This window comes from Xenopus laevis, chromosome 9_10L, assembly GCF_017654675.1.
Source record: "Xenopus laevis strain J_2021 chromosome 9_10L, Xenopus_laevis_v10.1, whole genome shotgun sequence".
Lineage (NCBI taxonomy): Eukaryota > Metazoa > Chordata > Amphibia > Anura > Pipidae > Xenopus > Xenopus laevis.
The window spans coordinates 111,725,430-111,747,863 of record NC_054387.1 but is presented as its reverse complement, the minus strand read 5'-3'; the positions used below and the strand labels follow the sequence as shown (position 1 = coordinate 111,747,863).

General features: G+C 38.9%; 1 protein-coding gene across 1 annotated transcript; it reads right to left on the bottom strand.

The window, feature by feature from the left end:
- Nucleotides 1-660: 660 nt before the first annotated feature.
- zp2.L (zzona pellucida glycoprotein 2 L homeolog) lies at nt 661-19,622 on the bottom strand. The gene is given in 18 exon segments (NM_001088389.1): nt 661-898; nt 1,020-1,109; nt 1,411-1,504; nt 2,094-2,229; nt 3,755-3,944; nt 4,291-4,418; nt 5,247-5,338; nt 7,476-7,651; nt 8,230-8,350; nt 9,197-9,378; nt 9,453-9,549; nt 9,667-9,834; nt 14,141-14,179; nt 14,259-14,399; nt 16,750-16,835; nt 17,090-17,176; nt 19,364-19,428; nt 19,503-19,622. Coding segments are annotated over 18 exon segments (2,100 nt in total). The 5' UTR covers nt 19,559-19,622; the 3' UTR covers nt 661-746.
- Nucleotides 19,623-22,434: the final 2,812 nt, after the last annotated feature.

Here is a 22,434-nt window from a genome sequence, read left to right as displayed (position 1 = left end):
TTAAATACGCATTTGTATCCATTTGTATATTTTAAATATAGAAATATTATAGATAATGAGGAGCCACTCTTAAAAACAAAGTTAACTCTTCTAGCCAATTGAGTGCACACTTTATTTTTATGTTAACTACATATGCGTGTTTGCGACATCAATTAAAAATATGGCTTTGCATTCAACAGTATCTGTATTTAATAGAATATTTATATTTTGATTAGAAAGAAGGAGTTAATCCATGCTGTCCAAAAAGGGGGGAAAAAATAATCAAAATATCTTAGTGTTGACATTCTAATTTTAAGATAGCTGGGAGGCAATAGGGTATATTTATCAAAGAGCGAAGTTAATAGTGAAGTTCCGTGAAATGCCACGACTCCCCATTCATTTCTATGGGATTTTTAAAGGTGTATTCATCAAAGGGTAAACTTTCACCCATTGATAAATACGCCTTTCAAAATCCCATAGAAATGAATTGAGAGCTGCGGAATTTCACTCTAGCGGCAGAACTTCACTCTTTGATAAATTTACCCCAATGAGTTTACCTGTAGAATGGTGGAAATTTTAGTTGGGACAACAGTTTAGAGCCACTGCACTATTCCTAAATACAGGCATCAGTTTGAAAAAGGAAAAAATTAAAATAAAAGAAAGAAAAAGGCACACATATTGTTAATGTTCATTCAAGGCTTTGCTTTTTCCAGTATTGGCATTAAGTAGACCAAAAGACTAGGAAGAGGCTAATGTGCCTTCATTTATTATTTTTTGCTTTGTATTTTATTACAAAAATTGCTCAGTGTGGATCTTCTTTTAAAAACAGATATCAGTAGCAGAGCAAACACAACCACTGCGACAAATCCAAGGATAAACAGGGCACCAACAGCAAGACGACCTACAGAACTTTTGTGATCTAGAACATAAATAAAAAAACAGGAACAAGTGGCTTTAGAGAACATAGTTACAAAATGGTCTTCTGACGCAAACAATTGTGAATTAAATTCTTGCAAGGTTTTGGTAATCAGTGGAATTACCTTTATTCTGGGTGGAGGACTCTAGATCCACAATCAGGATAGGACCTGATAGACTCACTGTAGAGGATTCTCTGTACATGGACAGCTCATCTGAAAAATTCAGTAAAGATGAGGATATAGTGCCTCTTACTAATTCTGTAAGAGTCTTGGCACTTGTGGCCAAATCCCCATGTATTCAAACATATTACCAATGTGTCTAAGATACCCACCCACTAAGGGTGATGGTAGTCCTTCCTTGTTTTCCCAATATTTCAATTTTTGGTACTTGGCATCTTTCATATTTTATTCATTTTCTATTTACTGCATGTACTCTGTATATTAACTGGTTAGAAACACACAGCACTCTATCTGGAAGCAACAGTAAATAAGAGTATATAGACAAAATACATACCTCTTTTTCTTCTCCCCACAGAACATGTCTTAGAGCATAAAGAGAAATCAGGAGCTAGTTTGTTGCATATAATTGCATGGCAGTGAAAGTAGACCTGGAAGAGGTTGGATGGAGATTGTGACTAAGAATTAAGAACACACTCATTTTTGACTTTTAAGTTGCAGGTCATCTTGCTTGATTAATAGGTACGAATAAGCAGTATTAGAGAGGCAGTATTAGAGACGCTATCTTCCAAAGCCAAGGTTTTGTAAACTAATCAGGCACTCAACCATCTAATGATAATTTCCCCTGTGGGATTAATTTCATTGTAATCTATGGAAGAGGTATATTTGTCTCTGCAGAATAATCAGCAGTACAAATATGTAGAGTAAGACTGCATCTCCAGTAAAAACCTATCCATGTTGTGTCAAGTGAACACTAAACTCATATGAATAGGAATATATGCATATGAATATTCTTCCTTTACAGTTTAATATCAGTTGATGAGAAATCAGGATATTAATGGTTACACTGTAAGGACCTCTAGGAAAAGAATCTGAGCAATTATTTCCCATCAACAAAAGTTTCATAAGATTAGGAAAGGGCAACTAGCATGCACAATCAGTCTTTTTAGGTCTGAATTAAATACCTACAGGTAAGCATTCGGCACTGCTATAAATAAACAAGAATAGTTCATGGCTCACCAGGTTGCTTAATACGTCACCACCCAATACAAAAGCAAAGGTCTTCACTTCAAACCTCTTCCGGTGACTTGGTCTTGCCACATTTATGCCAACAGGGTGAAAGATTGTCCAAAGATTATCCATTTCCTCTTGGCAGCTAAGGGGGTGAAAAAAAATAAAGCATGGTACAATTTGGTGGCATAAAAATGCCTTAGATTCTTAATAGTGTCAGAATTAGCGATGAGAGAATCTTTCCTGTTTCACTTTGCCAAAACATTCTAAAAACGGTGAAAGACTTGACGCAAATATTTTCTGGCACGTCAAATTTTGTCACATGACATTTTTGTAGCAACATTAGTGTCTACAGGCAGTTTTTTCGTGGCACATTGTTTCTGCTTTGGGGCTACCAATAAAAATTGGTACATACACATATCCTACATGTGCCTATTCACTGTGCTACAACTAAGTTTTCAATAGAAAAAAGGCTCCCATGTTGCTAATTTCTTAAAAACATGGATGCGATTTTTGACATTTCATCTGGTCATGGTATCTCCTACTACACTATGTTGCAGTTTAAGCAAAAAGTACCATCTATAGTTTATATATTACTACTAGCTTACAAACACAATTAATAATCTGATTTAAATGAAGGAAGCATATATTTATGTTTACTAGGGATGCACCGAATCCAGGATTCGGTTCGGTATTCAGACTTTTTCAGGAGGATTCGGATTCTGCCGAATCCTTCTGCCTGTTTTCCCCTTCGCATCCTAATTTGCATATGCAAATTAGGGTTCGGATTCAGTTCAGTATTTACCTAAATCTTTCGCAAAGGATTCAGGGGTTTGGCCGAATCCAAAATAGTGGATTCGGTGCATCCCTAATGTTTACATCCTTATACAGACAATGGAATGGCTCATATGCCTTTGGTTGATGCGGAAGGAGATGGGAAGGATGAAATGACGTGTTGTCTCGCAAACCAAAACGAGCCGCATGGCGAATTTTTCTGACCCAGCTTCGCAAAAAAACCCTGAAGCTTGTGCCAGATCTTTACAGGAGAATTAAACCCCCCCTTTAGGCAAAAGTCCCCACTGGCCCCCCTCCCTGCCTCTCCACTGTGCTACATCAGATTATGTGTACCCTCTAGGAATACTGACTAAATACTGAATAAGGAACCGGAAGATTGCTCCAACTGCACATACGCCGCTCACTTCAAACAATACTGAAGCGAAGAAGATTGCGTCCGTGAGCTCTGCTACGCTCTCCTGCAGATGCAGGTCAATACTTCTAGAGGGCACACAATCTGCTGTAGCGCTGGGCAGGGGAGAGACAGGGAGGGGGGGCCCAGTGGGGACTTTTGCCTAAAAGGGGTGTTTAGTTCTCCTTTACATGGTGAAATTTAGTCTGAAATGGAAAAAAAATTTATATATAAAATACAATGGCTCCAACCAATATAAGAATATAAGGTTCCTTAGAAACTTAGAGCTGCCACATTTTATGCTAGTAAAAAACCATGGTGTATAACAAAAATAAACTGAATGTATAGTTGCACTGGGCCAGAATGGCTCAATGTACTTTAGGACAAAAAGAATAACAACAAAGTGGCCCTATGTGAATCAATGTTTTAATGAATGCCAATACTGTAGCATGTTATGGACAATATTTTATATACAACTTCCTACCCATCTACAACAACATTCCACTGGGGAGTAGAGTTTGGATTTGACGTCATTGTTGCCCAGCAATCATCCAGCACTAGTTCAATGTTTGGGTCATTGCGATTCAGAACTTGTACTTCTAGGAATATTGGGTCAAGCAAAGTTTTCACAACTGGATACTGGTTATTACTGTAGGCTGTTCCATAGGAGACATCTATGGAAAAGAAAAATAACCCACATAAGACATCTGCAGACCAAAGAGTTACTCCTGCAATGTAAACAACCACAATCAGGGGATTTAAAAGCATTAAAAAAAAAAAAAAACACAGTTGGGGGCACAGCCCTACTATATCAGGGTAATATGTTGAGAGTTAGAGGAAATCTATACATACAATACATGGAAATTTACACACAACCACCACTCACTGGCATCTCTTTTTCTCTTACTGCTCCTTTTCTGAAATCTTTTGTGACTGATCCAGCTTCTTCTACTGGTACAATATTTTAAAAATGTACAATCCTGCCTGTACAAGCAGTACAACTAAGATGCACATACATACCTGGATATACGTTGAGTACCAGAGTAAGGGGACCATCCGTCCTGGCTGAGACTGGGGGTGGAAGAGTCCACACATTTACAATTACCGATGCATTTCCACCAGTGTTGTAGTAGCAGCGGATAGTCTGTCTGAAAGAGCATCTGATAAGTGCACTGTTTAAAGGAGACCTATCACATTTTGATTTTGATTCCAATGCAAGTATATTGCAGGTAATTCAATAGCTCAATAAGAAACATCAGGATATCAAGAACCAACTTGCCGGTTCATTATATTGTGTAAAGGAAAAGTAACAATGATACATAGAGATTATGCTGTTAAGCTATAAGAATATGCAAAGTCATTCAAGACTCCAGTGACCCGACCATATAACAAAGCAGAAAGCTTTAATTTTACCAATACAGGTTATCTTAAGTAGCTATAAAGTTAATGGTAGAGTCTTATCATAATAGATTTGTTTTACTCAATATGAGCATGTGTATAACGTTGGGCAGCCTGTTGGTAAGTCGTCTCAGGCTTTCATAAAGGTTATACAACTCAGAGGTGATAAAACAGCTGTCAGAGGATGCCACGATTTGAGGAGTTCTAGTACTTGAGATACAGAATACTGTGTGTGCTTAGTGGGTCTGCCATGGCAGAGCATACCATGCCAGGACTACAAAGCCCCGAGAAGAATCCATAATGCAAAATGACGTAGCTTCCAGCCAGAGATAGTTTAATACATACATAGGGCCTCCAGCACCTTTTATATTAAATTCCCTGTACTGCTGACGCCTCCGCCCCTGCGGTGCAGGATAATCTGCTACCATTTAAATAATCCTTTTACATTTCGATTAGCCTTAGAATAACCTAGTTTCCCCCCCCAGAAAGCAGATTCTGTTTGTGAGATTAACCTACAAGTTCCTACAGTAGACCCAGCATTCATATATAAAACAGTTTAACCCTCCTAAAACACATACCTAAACTCACTGTCTCTTGAGATTCTTCTTGGTGGGAAATCCTTCCACAGAGCATGAATTTCATTTTCATAAAACACTTTGGTCCCCACAATCTAAAGAGAAGTAGTCATAGTATTATCAGATTTTTACTCCTAAAATATTTGAAATTCTTACAGGTGCATTTTTTGTATAATTGGTACATCTTTCATTAGAAATGTAACTACAATTACTTAACCTCTGCCCCCCCCCCCCCATCTATTCCAGACAGGTAAACAATGGTCTTTACAATAAAACTATTGAGAGACGCTTTATAACATGACTTGGCTGCCTTGTAATAAAATATATACAAGTTGCAGGACTATAGAATAAGCTTCTTCATAAGATACTTTTCCAGGGATTCCTAAAAGCATTAGGATGAGACAATTTTGGAAAAAAAGCAAATACCCAAAAATAGGGATTTAAAACATGGATGGGGGGGCACCCTATCATTGAGCATCACATTAAGATCAGTCACAAATAGTTCATGAGAGGATGAGGCATAAAGGTTGCAAGTTGCCAGTTTATCCAGTTGTGCATTGTCCTGCCCTGATACACCAAGCTAGGGATAAGGGATAAGCCCCATATGCAATTAAAAGTATTAAGTTTGCCCAGTAGCAGTAACCCATAGCAGCCAATAAGAGGTGTGTTTTTAAACAGGTGACCAGTAAATCCTACCTGCTTTTTGGCTGTTCGGTGTTACTGCTCCTGGGCAAACTTAGCGTCTTATATTACATAACCCCCATAGACTCTTCCTATATCCATGATACATTTATGAAAAGACTGAATGACCAAAATACTTTAAAGTGATGCGGACACTAAAAATAAAAAAATAAAATACTATTCAAAATACTAGTGTAAATTAAAAGTTGCCTATAGGTCATGTTGATCGTTTTACGCAGAGAGGTCTGCTTTTGTAATTAGTTAATTACTAGACGTTCCTAAACTTGACTGTTTTGCCAACCTGTCTGTGCCTTCTTAATTTGTCAGTTAAAGGTTCTGATGTGAACAGGCTAATGCTATACAAATATGGCAGCCCCCTCATAGAGGAACATGGGGGGAGGGATCAGCTGAGTAATGTAAAAGCATTGGGAAAATACGTATAGCAAAATTATAAATAGCATGCAAAGACAATGCTGTGATAGATGTGAAAAAGGTTTAATTGGTGGTGTCAGTATCTCTAAAGGTGGCCATAGACGTAACAACTATGATCTTTCCAAGAAAGATTGTTCATTTCAATACACACGTGTAGAGCTGAATCGTCAGATACAGGTAGAAACAATATAATTCCATCTGTATCTGACGATTCAGCACTAACAATGGCCGATGTTTGGGTCCCTTCAAAGGCGCCTGATCAAAATTTTCTCTCCAGCCCAATCGACGAGCCGACCGATATCCAAGTCTTCTGCAGATATCCGGCGGCTCGTTTCCCACCATACACGCACCGAATATCGTACGAAAATTTGTTTTGTACAATATTATCTGTGCGTCTATGGCCAACTTAAGTACAATTCAGTCTGCTTGCCCTTTCAAAATGTTTTGCATCCATAGACAATACATCGCTCACAGGAACCTAGATCTGCAGTTTTCATAGCTTTAGATTCCAAAATCAACTCATACATTGTTGTATATAATGATCTATCGTGTCATGACTAAGACCAATCCATTAAAGGGCATGTAAAGGCAAAAAAATAAAATCCCATTTTTACTTTCTTTAATGAAAAAGAAACCTATCTCCAATATACTTTAATTAAAAAATGTGTACCGTTTATTTAAGAAACCTGACTGTATGCAGTGAAATTCTCCCTTCAGTTACTGCTGTGGATAGGAATTGTCAGACGGTCCCTAACTGCTGAGCAGGGAAACAATCATACTTATGAACAGCAGGGGGAGCCCCCGCCTTCATTTCCAGCCATGCAGATCTCAAGCAGCTTTGTTTATGACGTTCCCTAAGCAGCCCAGACCACACTGAGCATGTGCACAGTCTTAGTCTTGCAAAGATGTTTAACAAAGTTACAAGATGGTGACCCCCTGTAGCCAACTTTGAAAGCATAAATTATTTGTTTGATTAGGCTTGTGGTGCAGTAAGTTCATGTTTATATTTAGTTTACAAAATACAGCATTTCTAGCCTTATTCTAGTTTAGACTTTACATGCCCTTTAACTACCAACAGAAATTGGCAAATGCTCTATGAACAATATATATAACACTCACCTTGACGGTCGTCCCACAGCCATTTAAAGGCACATGGAATCTGAGAAAGTTGTTTGTTATCTGGCTTGGTTGGCAGGCCCCATCCCTCAGCTTCACAGTTGTCAAGTTCAGTTCAGGTTTTGTAATAGTTGAAATGACTTCGATGTCCATGTGACCATCCAGTGTGCATGCTGAAACTAAGAACATATTAATGTACCAAGTACACAGAGGCAGTATTCTCTTCCAGCGCTGCATGCTCTCTATGCAACAAGTTCTACTAAGCCCCTACAAATATTTGGGGAATACATGTGCACTGAGGAACCCATCTAGTGACTGTAAAAAGCAGCAGCAAAAAAAAAAAACAAAAAAAACAGTTATTTATTAATTCCATTGGTGGATCTACAGTATAGCCCAGAGACTTGCGCTAAACTGATGGGGTATGTATGCCCATAAGTGATAGCAAATGTCTCCCATTTTGCTTCGCAAATTTCCCGCAAAATTCGTGAAACAGCGAAAAATTCACGAAATCTGAAAAGTTCACAGAAAAATTGTGAAATTCTAACGGTTTCACAAAAAATCGTGAAAATTGAAGGCAGCAAATTTTCACCACTGAATTTTCATGGGAGATTAGCGAATTTATTCGCCGGCGGCAAAACACGGAAATTTGCCGCAAATTCGTGCCAGGCAAATTTATTCGCCCCTCACCAACGCCCATTGGCCTATAGCAGTTCAAGTAAAAAGGTTCGGGTAGTTTTAGCGACAAAGGAGTTTTTACCTGTATCCGTATGCCCAGTTGGATCAACATTTGAACCTCCAGAACATACTAATGATATCAGCATTGGCACAGTTTTACCATAATAAATGAAGGTTAGTACCAGAACGTCATTTCTGTCACCCTGTAGGGAAAAACATTAAATTAGGGTAATCCACTGCTAAGTAATTTGCTGCACTTTGGTTGTTTAGGTTAGGGATACACAGAATCCAGGATTCGGTTTGGGATTTGGCCTTTTTCAGCAGGATTTGGATTCGGTTGAATCCTTCTGTCCAGCCGAACCGAATCTGAATCCTAATTTATAAATGCAAATTAGGGGCAGGGAGGGAAATCGCATTACTATTCGTCACAAAACCAGGAAGTAAAAAATGGTTTCCCCTTCCCACCCCTAATTTGTGTATGTAAATTTGGATTCGAATTCAGTTTGGTATTCGGCCGCATCTTTTGTAAGGGTGCGGCCGAATCCAAAATAGTGGATTCGGAGCATCCCTAGTTTAGGTACAGCTCATTTAAAAAGGGATGGTTCATCTTTATAACATACTAAAAGTGAAGGTAGAGTGTCCAATCTATAGCAACTAAGCATTTTTTTTCTATATATATCCTTCCTCTTCTGCCTCTTTCAAGCCTTCAAATAAGGGTCACTGACCCCAGAAACTATTGCTCTGTGAAGCTATAATTTTTTTGTTACCTTTTATTCCTGATCTTTCTAGTCAGCACCTCTTCTAATCATATTGCAGCCTCTTTCAAACCACTGGTTGCAGCAGTAACTAAGACCCTAGCAACCAGATAGCTGCTGAAATACCAAATTAGCGAAATGCTGAATAAAAAAAACTTAGAGGAAAAATCATTTAAAGAATTTAAAAAAGTTAAGATAAATTGCAAATTTGATAGGCATTCTATAACATACTAACACTCATCTACATGGCAATAACTTGCACTCGATACAGACCACGATGATGGGTCAACTAACCTTTAACGTAGATCTCTTAATGTAAAGCCTGTAGCCATTTCTAGAGTCCAGGGTGATTCCATGTTGTTGAAGGGAATAAGAACTCAGTTGGATATTCACACTGTTGACATTTATACCAGTCAAGACACCGCCAAAAAATGGTATCAGAACAGTCGCATGTGTAGAATTGCAGCTGGGAGAATCTAGAAGATAGAGCAACTGTAAATATGTTTAGCAAGAAAAAACAAGGGAAAAAGTAAGAATGTGGTTTTCTCACCTCTTGCACAGATCATTGGGGTGTCAATAGAAATCCTTGGACTACCAAACTGTGAAACCAGACGAAGATCTGCCACATAAAGTCTCTGGTTTTCCAACTAAAGAAAATTTAAAAAATAAAAATAAAAAAAGTCCAGTTGCGCACCTATTACATACACCGCAAAAGAACAAAATAGTCATTCCAGAAAGGGTTTAAGGAGTGCTTCAAAACTTACATTGAATACATTAAGGCCAAACGCACTGTAGGAAGCCTGAACTGTTAAATAATAAGGATCACTTGAAAACTGGTATCCCCTTTGCCTGGCCTCGCTCATTCCGAGTAACGAAGTCTGCCCTGTGAATTTTACTTCCAGGTCCCAGAATGAAGGAGCAGCGACCGGTATCTGTAAATGCACAAACCCATGAACCAAGAATAGCCCAAATGTCTTAGCTTTACTGTCCTAAAGGGGTTGTTCACCTTTCAGTATGTTATAGAATGGCCAGTTCTAAGCAACTTTTCATTTGGTCTTCATTTATTTTTTTTAAAGGAGAAGGAAAGGTTAAAACTAAGTAAGCCTTATCAGAAAGGTCCATCTAAATATACCAGTAAACCCCCAAAGTAATGTTGCTCTGAGTCCCCTGTCAAAAGAAACACTGCATTTCTTTCCTTCTATTGTGTACACATGGGCTTCTGTATCAGACTTCCTGCCTTCAGCTTAAACCTCATTGCCCTGGGCAAGAGCATGCTCAGTTTGCTCCTCTCCCCCCACCCCTCCCTTCTCTACTGTAATCTGAGCCCAGAGCAGGGAGAGACTCAGGCAGGAAGTGATGTCACACCACATTAATACTGCAGCTCCTATTCTAAACAAACAGAGAGTTTCTAGAGCTTTTTACTCAGGTATGGTAAAACATTCTACAGAATAAATATAGCATTCTAGCTTGCACTATTGCAGCTAATCTATTGGCAATAAAATGCCTCAGTAGCTTTCCTTCTCCTTTAAAGCTTTTTTTTTTTTTTTTTATAATTTGCCTTCTGACTTTTTCCAGCTTTCAAATGGGGGTCACTGACACCATCTAAAAAAACAAATGCTTTGTAAAGCATACAAATGTATTGTTATTGCTACTTTTTATTACTCCTCTTTCTATTTAGACCCTTACCTATTCATAGTCCAGACTCCTATTCAGATCAGTGAATGGTTGCTAGGGTATTTTGGACCCTAGCAACCTGATTGCTTATATAGCATTGCGGAGAACTGTTGAATAAAAAGCTAAATAAAACTAAATAAATAAAAAATGAACCAATTGCAAATTGACTTCAGAATATCACTCTTTATATCATACTGAAAGTTGACTCAAAGGTGAAGACCCCCTTTTAAAAGAGGGGGAAATCCTGATATCCTGAATACTGAAGGGTTTAAATGCTCAATCGTTCCCTGCATTTGTGGTGCAATTGCCCGAATGATTTGGAGCCAACTTATTGACAGGCATCCTCCAGATGTTACATGAATTGCACCATTCAATCCTGACCAGTAAATTGAAGTCTATGGAGCAGTTCAATAACTAGAGGTAGGTCAGTTATTTGTGACAAATGTGCCTTGGCCACCAAACGGATTGTAGATTCCACAGGACGGGGATCTGCTTAGCATGAAATGTTCCCTGCATGGTGCCTCATACTGGGGGAAGAACAATAGACAGAAAAACAGGCACCATCACAGGATTTGCAAAAGGGTAAAAACAAAAGTAATGCATGTCGACCTACATGAGACAATCTGCATAATTGCATTAAAAGCCAATTTCATCTTTTGCAGATCCTGCAAGAGCTCAGTTTTCCTAGTAATTTAGTATTTATCCCCGTGAGGGTCACAGCCAAGTCTTCATCTAAAATAGCATGTGAAGTACCCACCTCCATACTCTTGTTATAGGTTTTATTGCATACAAATAAACTGAAAGACAATTGTAACTTAAAAACTCTCCTTCTTTGAGTATTTATGTAACACAAGCTTCATGCCTCTATGCCTTTAGAGTAAAATAAAACAGGACACAAATCACAGTATTTACATTGTATTGATGTCACGTCTACATCTTAAAGGGGTTGGCCATCTTAAAATTAACTTAATTTGATGTAGAGCAGTGTTCCCCAACCAGTAGCTCGTGAGCAACATGTTGCTCTCCAACCCCTTGGATGTTGCTCCCAGTGGCCTCAAAGCAGCTGCTTATTTTTGAATTCCAGGCTTGGAGGCAAGTTTTGGTTGTATAAAAACCAGATGTACTGCCAAACAGAGTCTCAACATAGGTTGACAATCCACATGGGGCTTCCAAATGGCCAATCACAGCAATTATTTGGCACCCCAAGAAAAATTTTCATGCTAGTGTTGCTCCCCAAATACTATTACTTCTGAATGTTGCTCAAGGGTTCAAAAGGTTGGGGATCCCTGATGTAGAGCATGGGGTCCCCAACCTTTTTTACTCGTGATCCACACTCAAGTGTAAAATAATGTTGGAGAGCAACATGAGCATGCAAAAAGTTCCTGGGGCTTCCAAATCAGGGTTGTGCTTGGGTATTGGTAGCCCCTAAAGCCAACAGAAGGCTCTGTTTGGCAGTACAAATGGTTTTTATCCAACCAAAACTTGCCTTTAAGTCAGGAATTAAAAAAATAAGCTCCTGCTTTGAGGCCACTGGGAGCAACGTCCAAGGGGTTGGAGAGCAACTTGTTGCTTGCAAGCTACTGGTTGGGAATCACTGATGTAGAGAGTGATATTCTGAGCCAAATTCAATTGATCTTCATTTTTTTATTATTTGTGGTTTTTGAGTTTTGTTTTTTTTTATTCAGCAGCTCTCCAGTTGGCAATTTCAGCAATCTGGTTGTTAGGGTCCAAATTACACTAGCAACCATGCATTGATTTGAATAAGAGACTGGAATATGAACAGGAGAGGCCTGAACAGAAAGATGAGTAATAAAAAGAAACAATAAATTTGTAGCCTTACAGAGAATTTGGTCTTTACATGGGGTCAGTGACCCCAATTTGAAAGCTAGAAAGAGTCAGAAGAAAAAGGCAAATAATATAAAAGCGATAAAGAAAAAATGAAGGCCAGTTGAAAAGTAACCAAGAGTTAACTTAAAGGTGAACCACCCTTTAACTGCTGCAAGCTGCACCTACAAAATGTCATAGCCTCCAACACTAGATATCTGCTTGTGCAATTACCAAAAATGTTGTTTCCACCAGATTTGCACCTAGCACAATTAAAGGGGATTTAAGTCAGTTTAAAAAAGAAAAAAAAAAAACAATTGAGATAAAATCTGAGACTAATTTTCCTAGCACTTTTTGCAGTTTGGATATGTAAAATTGAGATTTCATAACTTTCATCACAAATAAAAAAAATATATAAAAATTAACCCAACTGCAAATGTTCTCAGAATCACTCTATAACAGTGATCCCCAACCAGTAGCTTGTGAGTAACATGTTGCTCTTCAACCCCATGGATGTTGCCCCCAATGTCCGCAAACCGGTGCTTTTTTTTTTTTTTTTTTTTTTTAATTTCTCGCTTGGAGGAAAGTTTTGGTTACATAAAAAACATTTGTACTGCCAAACAGAGCCTACTGTAGGCTGCCAGACCACATAGGGGCTACCAAATGTCCAATTACAGCCCTAATTTGGCACCCCAGGTACATTATTAGTGTGTTGCTCCCGAACTCCTTGTAAATCTGCTCACAGGTAAAAAAAGGTCGGGGACCCCTGCTCTACATCATACTAAAAGTTAATTTAAAGATGAATAGCCCTTTCATTCCAATTCACCTGTGATGGTTTATCTTATTGTTGTAAAGTAGAGCAAATCATTTTGAATCACACAGGAGAAATATTCTGTATAATTACTTCCCATTTGTTTTCCTTTAAAATCTCCACTTTAAAGGAGAGGGCATTTGCCCTAATTACCACTTACCCAATAAATTCTTCCTCAATGATAGGAACCTGCACAATCAATGCACTTAAATGTTCTCTTGCTGAGCATAATAGAGACAGTATTATAGAGCATGCTTTCTCTATAATCAAATTGTGAACTTAAAGGGAATGTCAACCCCAAAAGTATTTATTTTGCTTAATAAAACATAATTCTAAGCAACTTTGCAATATACACATGTTGCAAATTTTCTATGTTTCTTAATTTATTTGTATTTACAATTCTATTGAAAGGAGTGTGTCCCTTTCCATTCTCTGCCCTGGTGGCCGAGACTGTTGATACAATGCAAGACAAGGCAGCTGATTAAATGGGACCCATCACCCAGACACAAAACATTGTGCTGTATAACAAAAGGTCCTTTTCAAAATTAAACATGAAATCTAATTTATATTTTTTATTAAAGCATTCATAGCTGTTGTAAGCTCATTTGAAAATCTCAGCTGTCAATCAAATATTGTCTGCCCCTCCATGGAGGCGGGGCAGACAATTACTTTCACTTTCCATTCAGCACTTCCTTGATGTCACTGCTCTCCACACATTCCCCTGTTCTAATTTTTTTTGGGTGACTGGTCCCCTTTAACAGATCTGTCTTCGCTGGGGAACCAAGACTTTTGCAACATTGTTTAAAAAAAAAAAAAGTAGCAACCTGAAGTTGCTTAGGATTAGGTTTTCTTCTATTAGACACATTTTTATTTGGGGGTTGACTTGCCCTTTAAAGTATTTGAAGGAATAATACAGATGTTGCAATTACCTCATCATCAAAACCAGAAAGAGTTCGTGGGATTCTTACCTGGAAAAATAAAATAAATAAAAATGCAGTTAATTTCCATTAACCGTGAACAGAAGCTATATAATAAGAGAAGACTTACTGTCATGGAGTCTTTTGTACAGGTCACTACTGATGATCCTGGTTCATCTGCCTGTAGACCATCACAGCTAATTCTGTAGGGAAGAATTCTATCTCCCATTGAACTCTTGGAGAATGCAATTTGAAAGATGTGCCTTCCTGTCTAGAGCCAAATAATGAATTATCGGAGTACAGGTCCGAAAACCCACTGGTTATTGATATTTAATAGGTATTGTGCCATAAAAAATGCATCTCATTCCCTCAGCAATATGTTACATCTATCTTACAGGTAAACTGGCTGGACACTCACTACATGGACCCCCATACTCCCTGAATTTCAAATGTTCACTGCAACCTAAATCTGATTCAGCCTGTGGCACCCATGTGTGGATGGATGGGTTGGAAAGTCACACAGGGTTGTACCATCCCAAGCACCCACATTCTATTTGCTCTACAAACAGCCTGAAGGGTAGATGGACCCTAAACTAAATTTCATTTATTTGTCTCTGATTCAAAAGGGACGGGAAGCAAATGCGGGGACCTGAAAGAGCAACCGAAACCACTCAACATTTTCCATGTACCTTTATTTGATTGCATAGTATCTCTATACGTGGGCAGCACCCATGGAAAGAGGTGATTGTGCAGCCAGTTCTGAGCATATGTCAGGGAGAGGCCAGAGGTGAAGAATACGTGACATTTAATACAGGGCAGATTTTCTAAAATAAAATTCTCAGCTTTTCATCCCTGAATTTCAACATTTATGTATTTTAATGTTCAAGTGTAAATGTTGTTTTGCCTTAAGATGGCCATTCATGGGCCGACAACTACTCCTGACTCAATCAGTAGTTTATGGTCTCATATATGGGGTAACCACAATGATTATATCCGATTGGCATTTGCCTAGACATGTACTGAACTTTAGTAATGTGCAGGTCAAAAAAAATGTTCTACCCATGCCAACACTAATCTGCCCTCACCCAACCCTGCCAGACTCAATGATTTACTGTATATAGCTGTAGAAGACAAGATGAGGAACTGAAGGACAAAGAATACCGCTAAAAATGCAATTTTATGTACGGATGTCATCAAAGATGACAGGACAGGTGCAGGGTTATAAATAAAAGCAGTAGACATTTTGGCAGTCAACAAAGGGGGCCAATATAGGATGGAGAAGGAAATGAATGTTGTCTACCACATGCCTGAATTGGACAACCCGAACCCGCTGTGCAGCTTGTGGAGTAACTCATGCACCACTTTTGAGAATGCTGTCAAAAAAATCTTGTTCAACAAGACGGATGCCGTCCTTTCATGATGGGTCTTATACTGTTGGATGTTGAAGTCCAGAAGAGTCATTCATTTGGCATGCTCACCATACAGACAGAGTGTGTCTATGGCCAAAGCATCTATCCCTTTCACTTTCATAACAGACACTTCCCCAGGCCAAAGTGCAGTTAATATCAATGAGCCTTTCAGATAAAGGGTAATGATCTTTGCTTGGACAGATTAAGTGTTCTGACCCTGAGTATACATCTAAGATGAAGGCTGTATATTCAGCATATAGCCTCTGTTTTTTACCATAAGAAAATTGAATGCAAGAAAACAGTTCCCTGTGCAAGCACAACATCCTCAGAATTAAAGTAAACCATCACCTCCCCCAAAAAAAAAATGATACAGCCTCAATAACCCATCACTTTCTGTTATGGAGAAATAATGCGGACAACATAACGTTAATGAATTAAAAATTAGAAATCATTGGCCCCTTTTTACTTTCAGGGCACTGTCAGAACTAATCAAACAGAATCAATGTTATTTCTCACCCAAACATGACTTAAGGTCTAATGGTCTAAACGAGTCGATTTCCAGAAAGTTTAAATTCTTCAGTATTTCTGAATTCAGAAACCAATAGTCTAACAGTGAATGGCTTAAAGGAGACATTTTGTGTAAAAAATAAGAATTTAACTGTGCATTATACTCATTTCGATTTAGAGGAATTGTGCTTTAAAAAGTATCGTTCCTGGCTGATTTATTGAATATTTCTGCAAAAACCCTAATAATCCCTTCCTTCTCTTCCACTCCCTGCTCCCTGAATTCCCAGGCTGTGCAGAGGAGTCAGCAGCTCTCAGCACAATGTACTATAGGACAGGAACCAATCAGCAGCTAGCAGGACTTGATAGGGAACTCAAGCCGGTCTTTGCGTGTGTGACTACAGGGCTGTGATTGGCTGTCCTACCGGGCTTCTGGCAGGGACCATTAGGACACGCCCACCCCTCATTAGAAGCACAGACAGGGACCAGAGAACATCTATAGGGAGCTCCAATAAAGGGGCTATTTTTAAAGATGATATTAATTTTTAGCACCATGTATAAGCAATTGCCTACAAAATTAGGGTTTTTACATTTATCCTACATGTCTCCTCTAAGAATATTTTCGCTTGAGGACACTGTTTGCCGGCTGAAGCTGGCAGAAGAGCACCCTTTCATTGGTCCTCTCACATGAAGAAGCAAGCGACCTACCTGATATTCAGTGCATTTGTATGGAACAGTTAGAGTTTTACCATCCACAAAATGACCACAGTCTAAGATCTGAACACCAGCTGAATCTGTTGGAAGAGCATAATTACTTATTATAAATATATGGTCTATGCAATTTGAAACAAAACACAGTTTACATATTTTAATTGGTAAGGGTTTATTGGCATTTTAACTGCATAAAAAGGGAGAAAAATTATATAATGGCTTATTCATTCTGCCCAAAACACAGTGGTCAGCCCCAAGGCGCTCTCTGGCCATCTAGCAGCAGAAAGGTCAGCACTAATTACATAATTTCAAGGAATAAGCAAACAGTCTTTCTTACCCACTATATGAAGATTCTGCCAAGCATTCAAGCGAAGCCCTTTGGGCTTTTTTACCAGTATTTTATCATTAAGGCACGTAACAGACCCTGGAAAAAAATCAAAATATGTTTGCTTTTAAACAGCCATCCAGTAAATGATGCCTGGCGATAAGTTTCTATGGGTAACTGGACCAGTATCAAGGTTTCTGTTCAGTTTCTGGCAGATGCGCAGTTAGATAAACCATAGCATGCATATAGAATAATTAGTTCATTCACAAGTTGAGAGAATACATCTTGGAAACACCTGGAAGGGCCAGAACTAGGGGTAGGCAAAAGAGGCATGAGCCTAGGGCCCAACTCTGGGGGGACATCAGGCACGTAACTCTTCTCTCACCTACCCCAAGTCCAGACTGGACCCATGTTCCCTCGCGCAGGCACAGATTTGTGGTGAGGCCACAAAGGCCCACTCCAGTGCTGGCACGCATGTAAGCTGGCGGGAAGGGGAGTATGCAGACGGGCTCCAGGAAAACACGGCCTCGGGCCACACCCACTAAATCCGGTGCTAAAATCACGTGCGCGCCTGTTCAAGAATGCATTCTTTCTTGGCCCAGACTGAGGTTCTAAATAGGCCCTAGCATTTAAAGTATGCAAAGGTCCAAATAAAATCCCCACAGGCCTAATAAATATTAACAATCTACAGCATCTTGCAGCAGCCCCTCTAGCATTTGCCAAAATCTACAAAATTTATCAAGATTAGAGCAGGATGGGTTTTAGAGAGGGCACAGCAGAGTGCTGACTTGTAATGTGTAATCTCAGCTCAAGATTTTGGGTGGTACCCAGTAACTTTTTTTCCTGGAGTCATTCCTATGGGGCTGTGGCTGAGAAACTTGCAATGGGTTTTCATTTTTTTTGTTATTTGTGGTTTTTGAGTTATTTAGCTTTTTAATCAGCAGCTCTCCAGTTTGTAATGTCATCATTCTGGTTGCTAGGGTCCACATTACACTAGCAACCATGCAGTGATTTGAATAAAAAACTGGAAGAATAGGGTCTGAGGGCCTGAATAGAAATATGCGCAATAAAAATTAAAACGAATACTGTACATTTGTAGCTTTACAGAGCATTTGTTTTTTAGATGGGATCAGTGACCACCATTTCAAAGCTGAAGAGTCAGAAGAAATAAAAGACAATTGAAACGTTTAGAATTAGCCATTCTATAACATACTAAAAGTTAACTTAAAGGTGAACTACCCCTTAACAGGTAGTGATCAACTTTCTCTCAATGGGTCAGGGAAACCGGTTTTGTCTTCAAGAAAAGTGACCAATAGTCAATAAGACAACAGGCACATCTAATACACAACTAAATCTAAATACCCCTGAGTTTAAATGCTGACATAGGGTGCACAGTAATTACACATTCCAAAGTTTTTTTTTAGAACTACAGCAAAATTTAAAGGTGAGCTTTGCCTTTAATATCCAGGAATTTATCTTTTAAGAAAATGTTACATGCCACAATCCGATCCTGATTATTTTAGCTTTTTGTGATACATGGCATTAACACAGGTAATGGTGACAACGGAGTATTACAAAGTCAACGTTTATTTTACCCCACTTTTTACATAGTTTACCCACCTTTGTAAGGTATATTATAATACAAACTAAGAATACCAGGCATGGATTTAAAATTGAACTTTTGTAATGTCTACCTCTAAATTGCTGAATGAATAATTAGTACGGATACCAAGAGAAGGCTGCACGGGTTTACAGGTAAACACAAGTAAATGAGCCACAACCAATGTATTTTTCAGGTTTTAAAATGGTGAAAAAACACTTTGAATAGATTAAATATATTTTGAAAAAACACAAATCTAAAGTCATGTAAATAATCCCACATGCTACAGGACTGATTACTAAACTGAGCAGACTTAGTAGCCTTCTACAATATGGAGTAATCAAATCTGACCTATAACAGGTGCCTTATAGAGGATTAGTATTCAATGTATCATGCAGCAGTTTCTAAACATACAAGTGTTGTAACCAAAAGAGATCCATAAATATTTTATCATTTAATTTAAATTTATATTTTCATTTTATATTTTCATTTTATATTATATATTGCTCCTCCGTTAAAACTGGAATTGAATTAAATCGACATGGCTAACTTTTAAGGAAGAGCTGTCCATCTGACTACCATGTAACAACCCTAATCCGCTGGAAGGTAAAGAGTAATTAGCTACCAATAATCGTTAGCTAGATTTCGATCAGTAGAATTCAATTTCTGTATGCATACATAGTTACCTGGAAAATCAAGGGTTTCCATAGCCTCACATAGTGACACCAAAAAGCAACCAAAAATGAAAAACCTGAAAAGACAATACACTGTAAATTAGTTAATTCATTTTATAAGCCAAGGTATTAAAAGAGAAAAAATATTTACCAGGCCTTAGTGAAGTATTTGGGTACATGTATTGGGATCATAGCAGGACGCCCCATCAGTGAAAGCAAAATCCAACCCCCCACCTTAACCACTCTATAACTCCCCCCTGTAAACTGTGAGAATGGCAAAAGGTGAGCTCCACCTCCCAAATGTCTCTATATGTGTTGTGCTAATTAGCTATATAACCAATAGATTTAACTTCATGCCTGCTTGTCACATGTTCCATAAGTGTAACCCTTTGAGTTCTAGTTGCTTTTTTTTTTTTCAAATCAATATTTCTTTTATCTCTCATATTTCAAAACGGAAATAATAATGGGGTACAGAAAAGAAAAGAAGGGGTGTTAAGGGGAAAAGTGATGTAAGTTACATACACAAAAAGAAAAGAATAATATAAATTACACACCATTTAAATATGCGTTTATCTTACTCACAGATTTCCTATTATTTTGTCATTTAACCCCTTACTGGTTCTTACAAGTGGGTTTCTCAGGCTGCAAGTGCCCCATTGGTTCCCATCATGAGCTGTCCAGCTATGGGGGGCATCAATAGCATTTTATAGGCTCACTCTTCCATCTATGGTAGGAATCTATTAGAAACCATTAAAGTAGGGATAAGCTACATGAGCAACTACTTGTCTTGCAAATTTAAAACTGATTTGTTGTTTCCAATTGTGATTGCAGTATGTGTCGCTTGCCTCATTGAAAACAATACAATCAGTTTTAGGGCTCTTACAGACGAGCGTTTTTCCCTGCGCTCCCCTGCGTTCCATTTTTCTGCGTTCAGCCGCAGGGGAGCGCAGGAATAGACGCATTACATTTTTTCCAATGGGGCTGTACTCACACAGGCGCGTGTAGGCGCCAAACGCAGGAAAAATGCAGCATGTTGCGTCTCAACCTGCGTTCAGTGCCTACACGCGCCTGTGTGAGTACAGCCCCATTGGAAAAAATGTAATGCGTCTATTCCTGCACTCCCCTGCTGCTGAACGCAGAAAAACGTAACGCAGGGGAGCGCAGGGAAAAACGCTCGTCTGTAAGAGCCCTTAGTCTCCTGCAACTAATCAGTTATAAGGTATTTGTGTAGCTTAGCCCAAGCACGGCTGGATATGAGCTCTAGCAGATTAAATGCTAAATTAGCCTATAGAAATTAGGGGTCATTTATGACCACGAGTGCAGTTTTGGATCCGCACAGTTGGCTGCTGTCAGTTGCACAAAAATGGTATTTGCATCAACATGTGGTGTTTACACATTAGTTGTGCTCAGTGTTGCTGCCTTTCCCGCTCCTGTTCTGAATTAAGTGCAGTTGCGCTTATGGTTACAGGGGAACCTTGAAGTTACTACCATTTCCAAAGTATGAGGTAGCTCCAGGATTCCCTGCATCCCTCAACGCAGGGGCATAACTATAGAAGAAGCAGACCCTGCGGCTGCAGGGGGACCCAGGAGGCATAGAGGGCCCCATGAGGCCCAAATAATGAGCAACTTCCACTTTTTTTGGCAATACAGGACAATCTCTGGATATGTTGGGGGTACCTAAAATTAATCTGCTGTACTACGAAATCTATAGCTAGGATGTAAAGTCGGATCAGGTTAAGGGTAGAACTACATGGACGAGTTTTGTGCATTTCCGGTGGATCCGACGCGCTGCACCAAAACGCAGATGTCAAATCGGATGCAACGGAGAATACGGTAAGCAATAGCAATGTCGGATGGTGTTGCAGCGTTCATCCTGCACTGTACACTGCGTCTACATCCGACAGTCGTATTGTGTCGGATGAACGATGCAACAAGATCTGACATTTGTATTTCTTACCCTATTTTCCATCGCATCTGATTTGATGCTTGCGTTTTGGCGCAGCGCGTCGGACCCGCTGGAAGCACACAAAAGTCAACCATGTAGTTCCACCCAAAGTCGGATCAGGTAAAGGGGCAGATTTACTAATGGGCAAAAAATTCGTCAGAAATACCATCCACAGGAACTTCGACAATTTATGCAGTTTTCGCACCATATCGCCAGACCAATTTTTCATGAAAAAAAAATCAAATTTTTCGAGATTCATTATACCCCACAGCTGCTAAAAATTCAAATCCAAAAATACTCCATCTCAAACCTGGTGAGGTTATGTAGAAGTCAATGGCAGATGTCCCTGAAGTTGTTTCATGACATTGTGATCTGCGCTGGATAATCCAACAGTCCGATAATCCAACAGTCCGATAATCCGATAGTCTGGGTTTTTGTCCGATAATCCCTAATAGTCTAACAGTCGAGTTTACGCAGCGAAAATTCAATAGAATCAAGTTTTTGGAGCATCAATTGTACGATACAAATTGACACTCGATTTTGTTGCAACAGTTTGATGCTCTGATTTTTTCGAAAAAAATTATTGATAAATGAGTTCAATTCGTGGAAGAGTTTTGTCGACTTTGTTTTCATAAAAAAATTGAGATTAATTCGAGTTTTAGTAAATAAGCCCTATAGTGTCATGGAGAAGCTTAGCACTTCCCAATATTTGTTGTTGCTATAGGTTTTATCCAGATCGCTCGCATTCCCATAATGCTTATGTACAATATGAATAATGCGAGAAGTATTCATCTAAAGAATATCCCCCATATGTAATAAAATACACTAAGTTTGCCCAGGAGCAGTAACGCATAGCAACCAATACAGGTTGATTAAACAGGTGGCCAGTAAAACTTGCCTGCTGATTGGTTGCTATAGGTTACTGCTCCTGGGCAAATGTATTGCCTTTTTTTTACATAACCCCCTATTTCTTTTGAGTCTCCCGTTTCAGGAATCAGCAAATGATAACCTCTTGTTCTCACACTATTAGCTGACCAACTACAATCCATGGATCATTTCCATTAGTCCAAAGATACCACTTTAATTAAATTGCCAACCAATAATCTTTCTGTGTAAAGCTTTCAGATTAATGTTAATT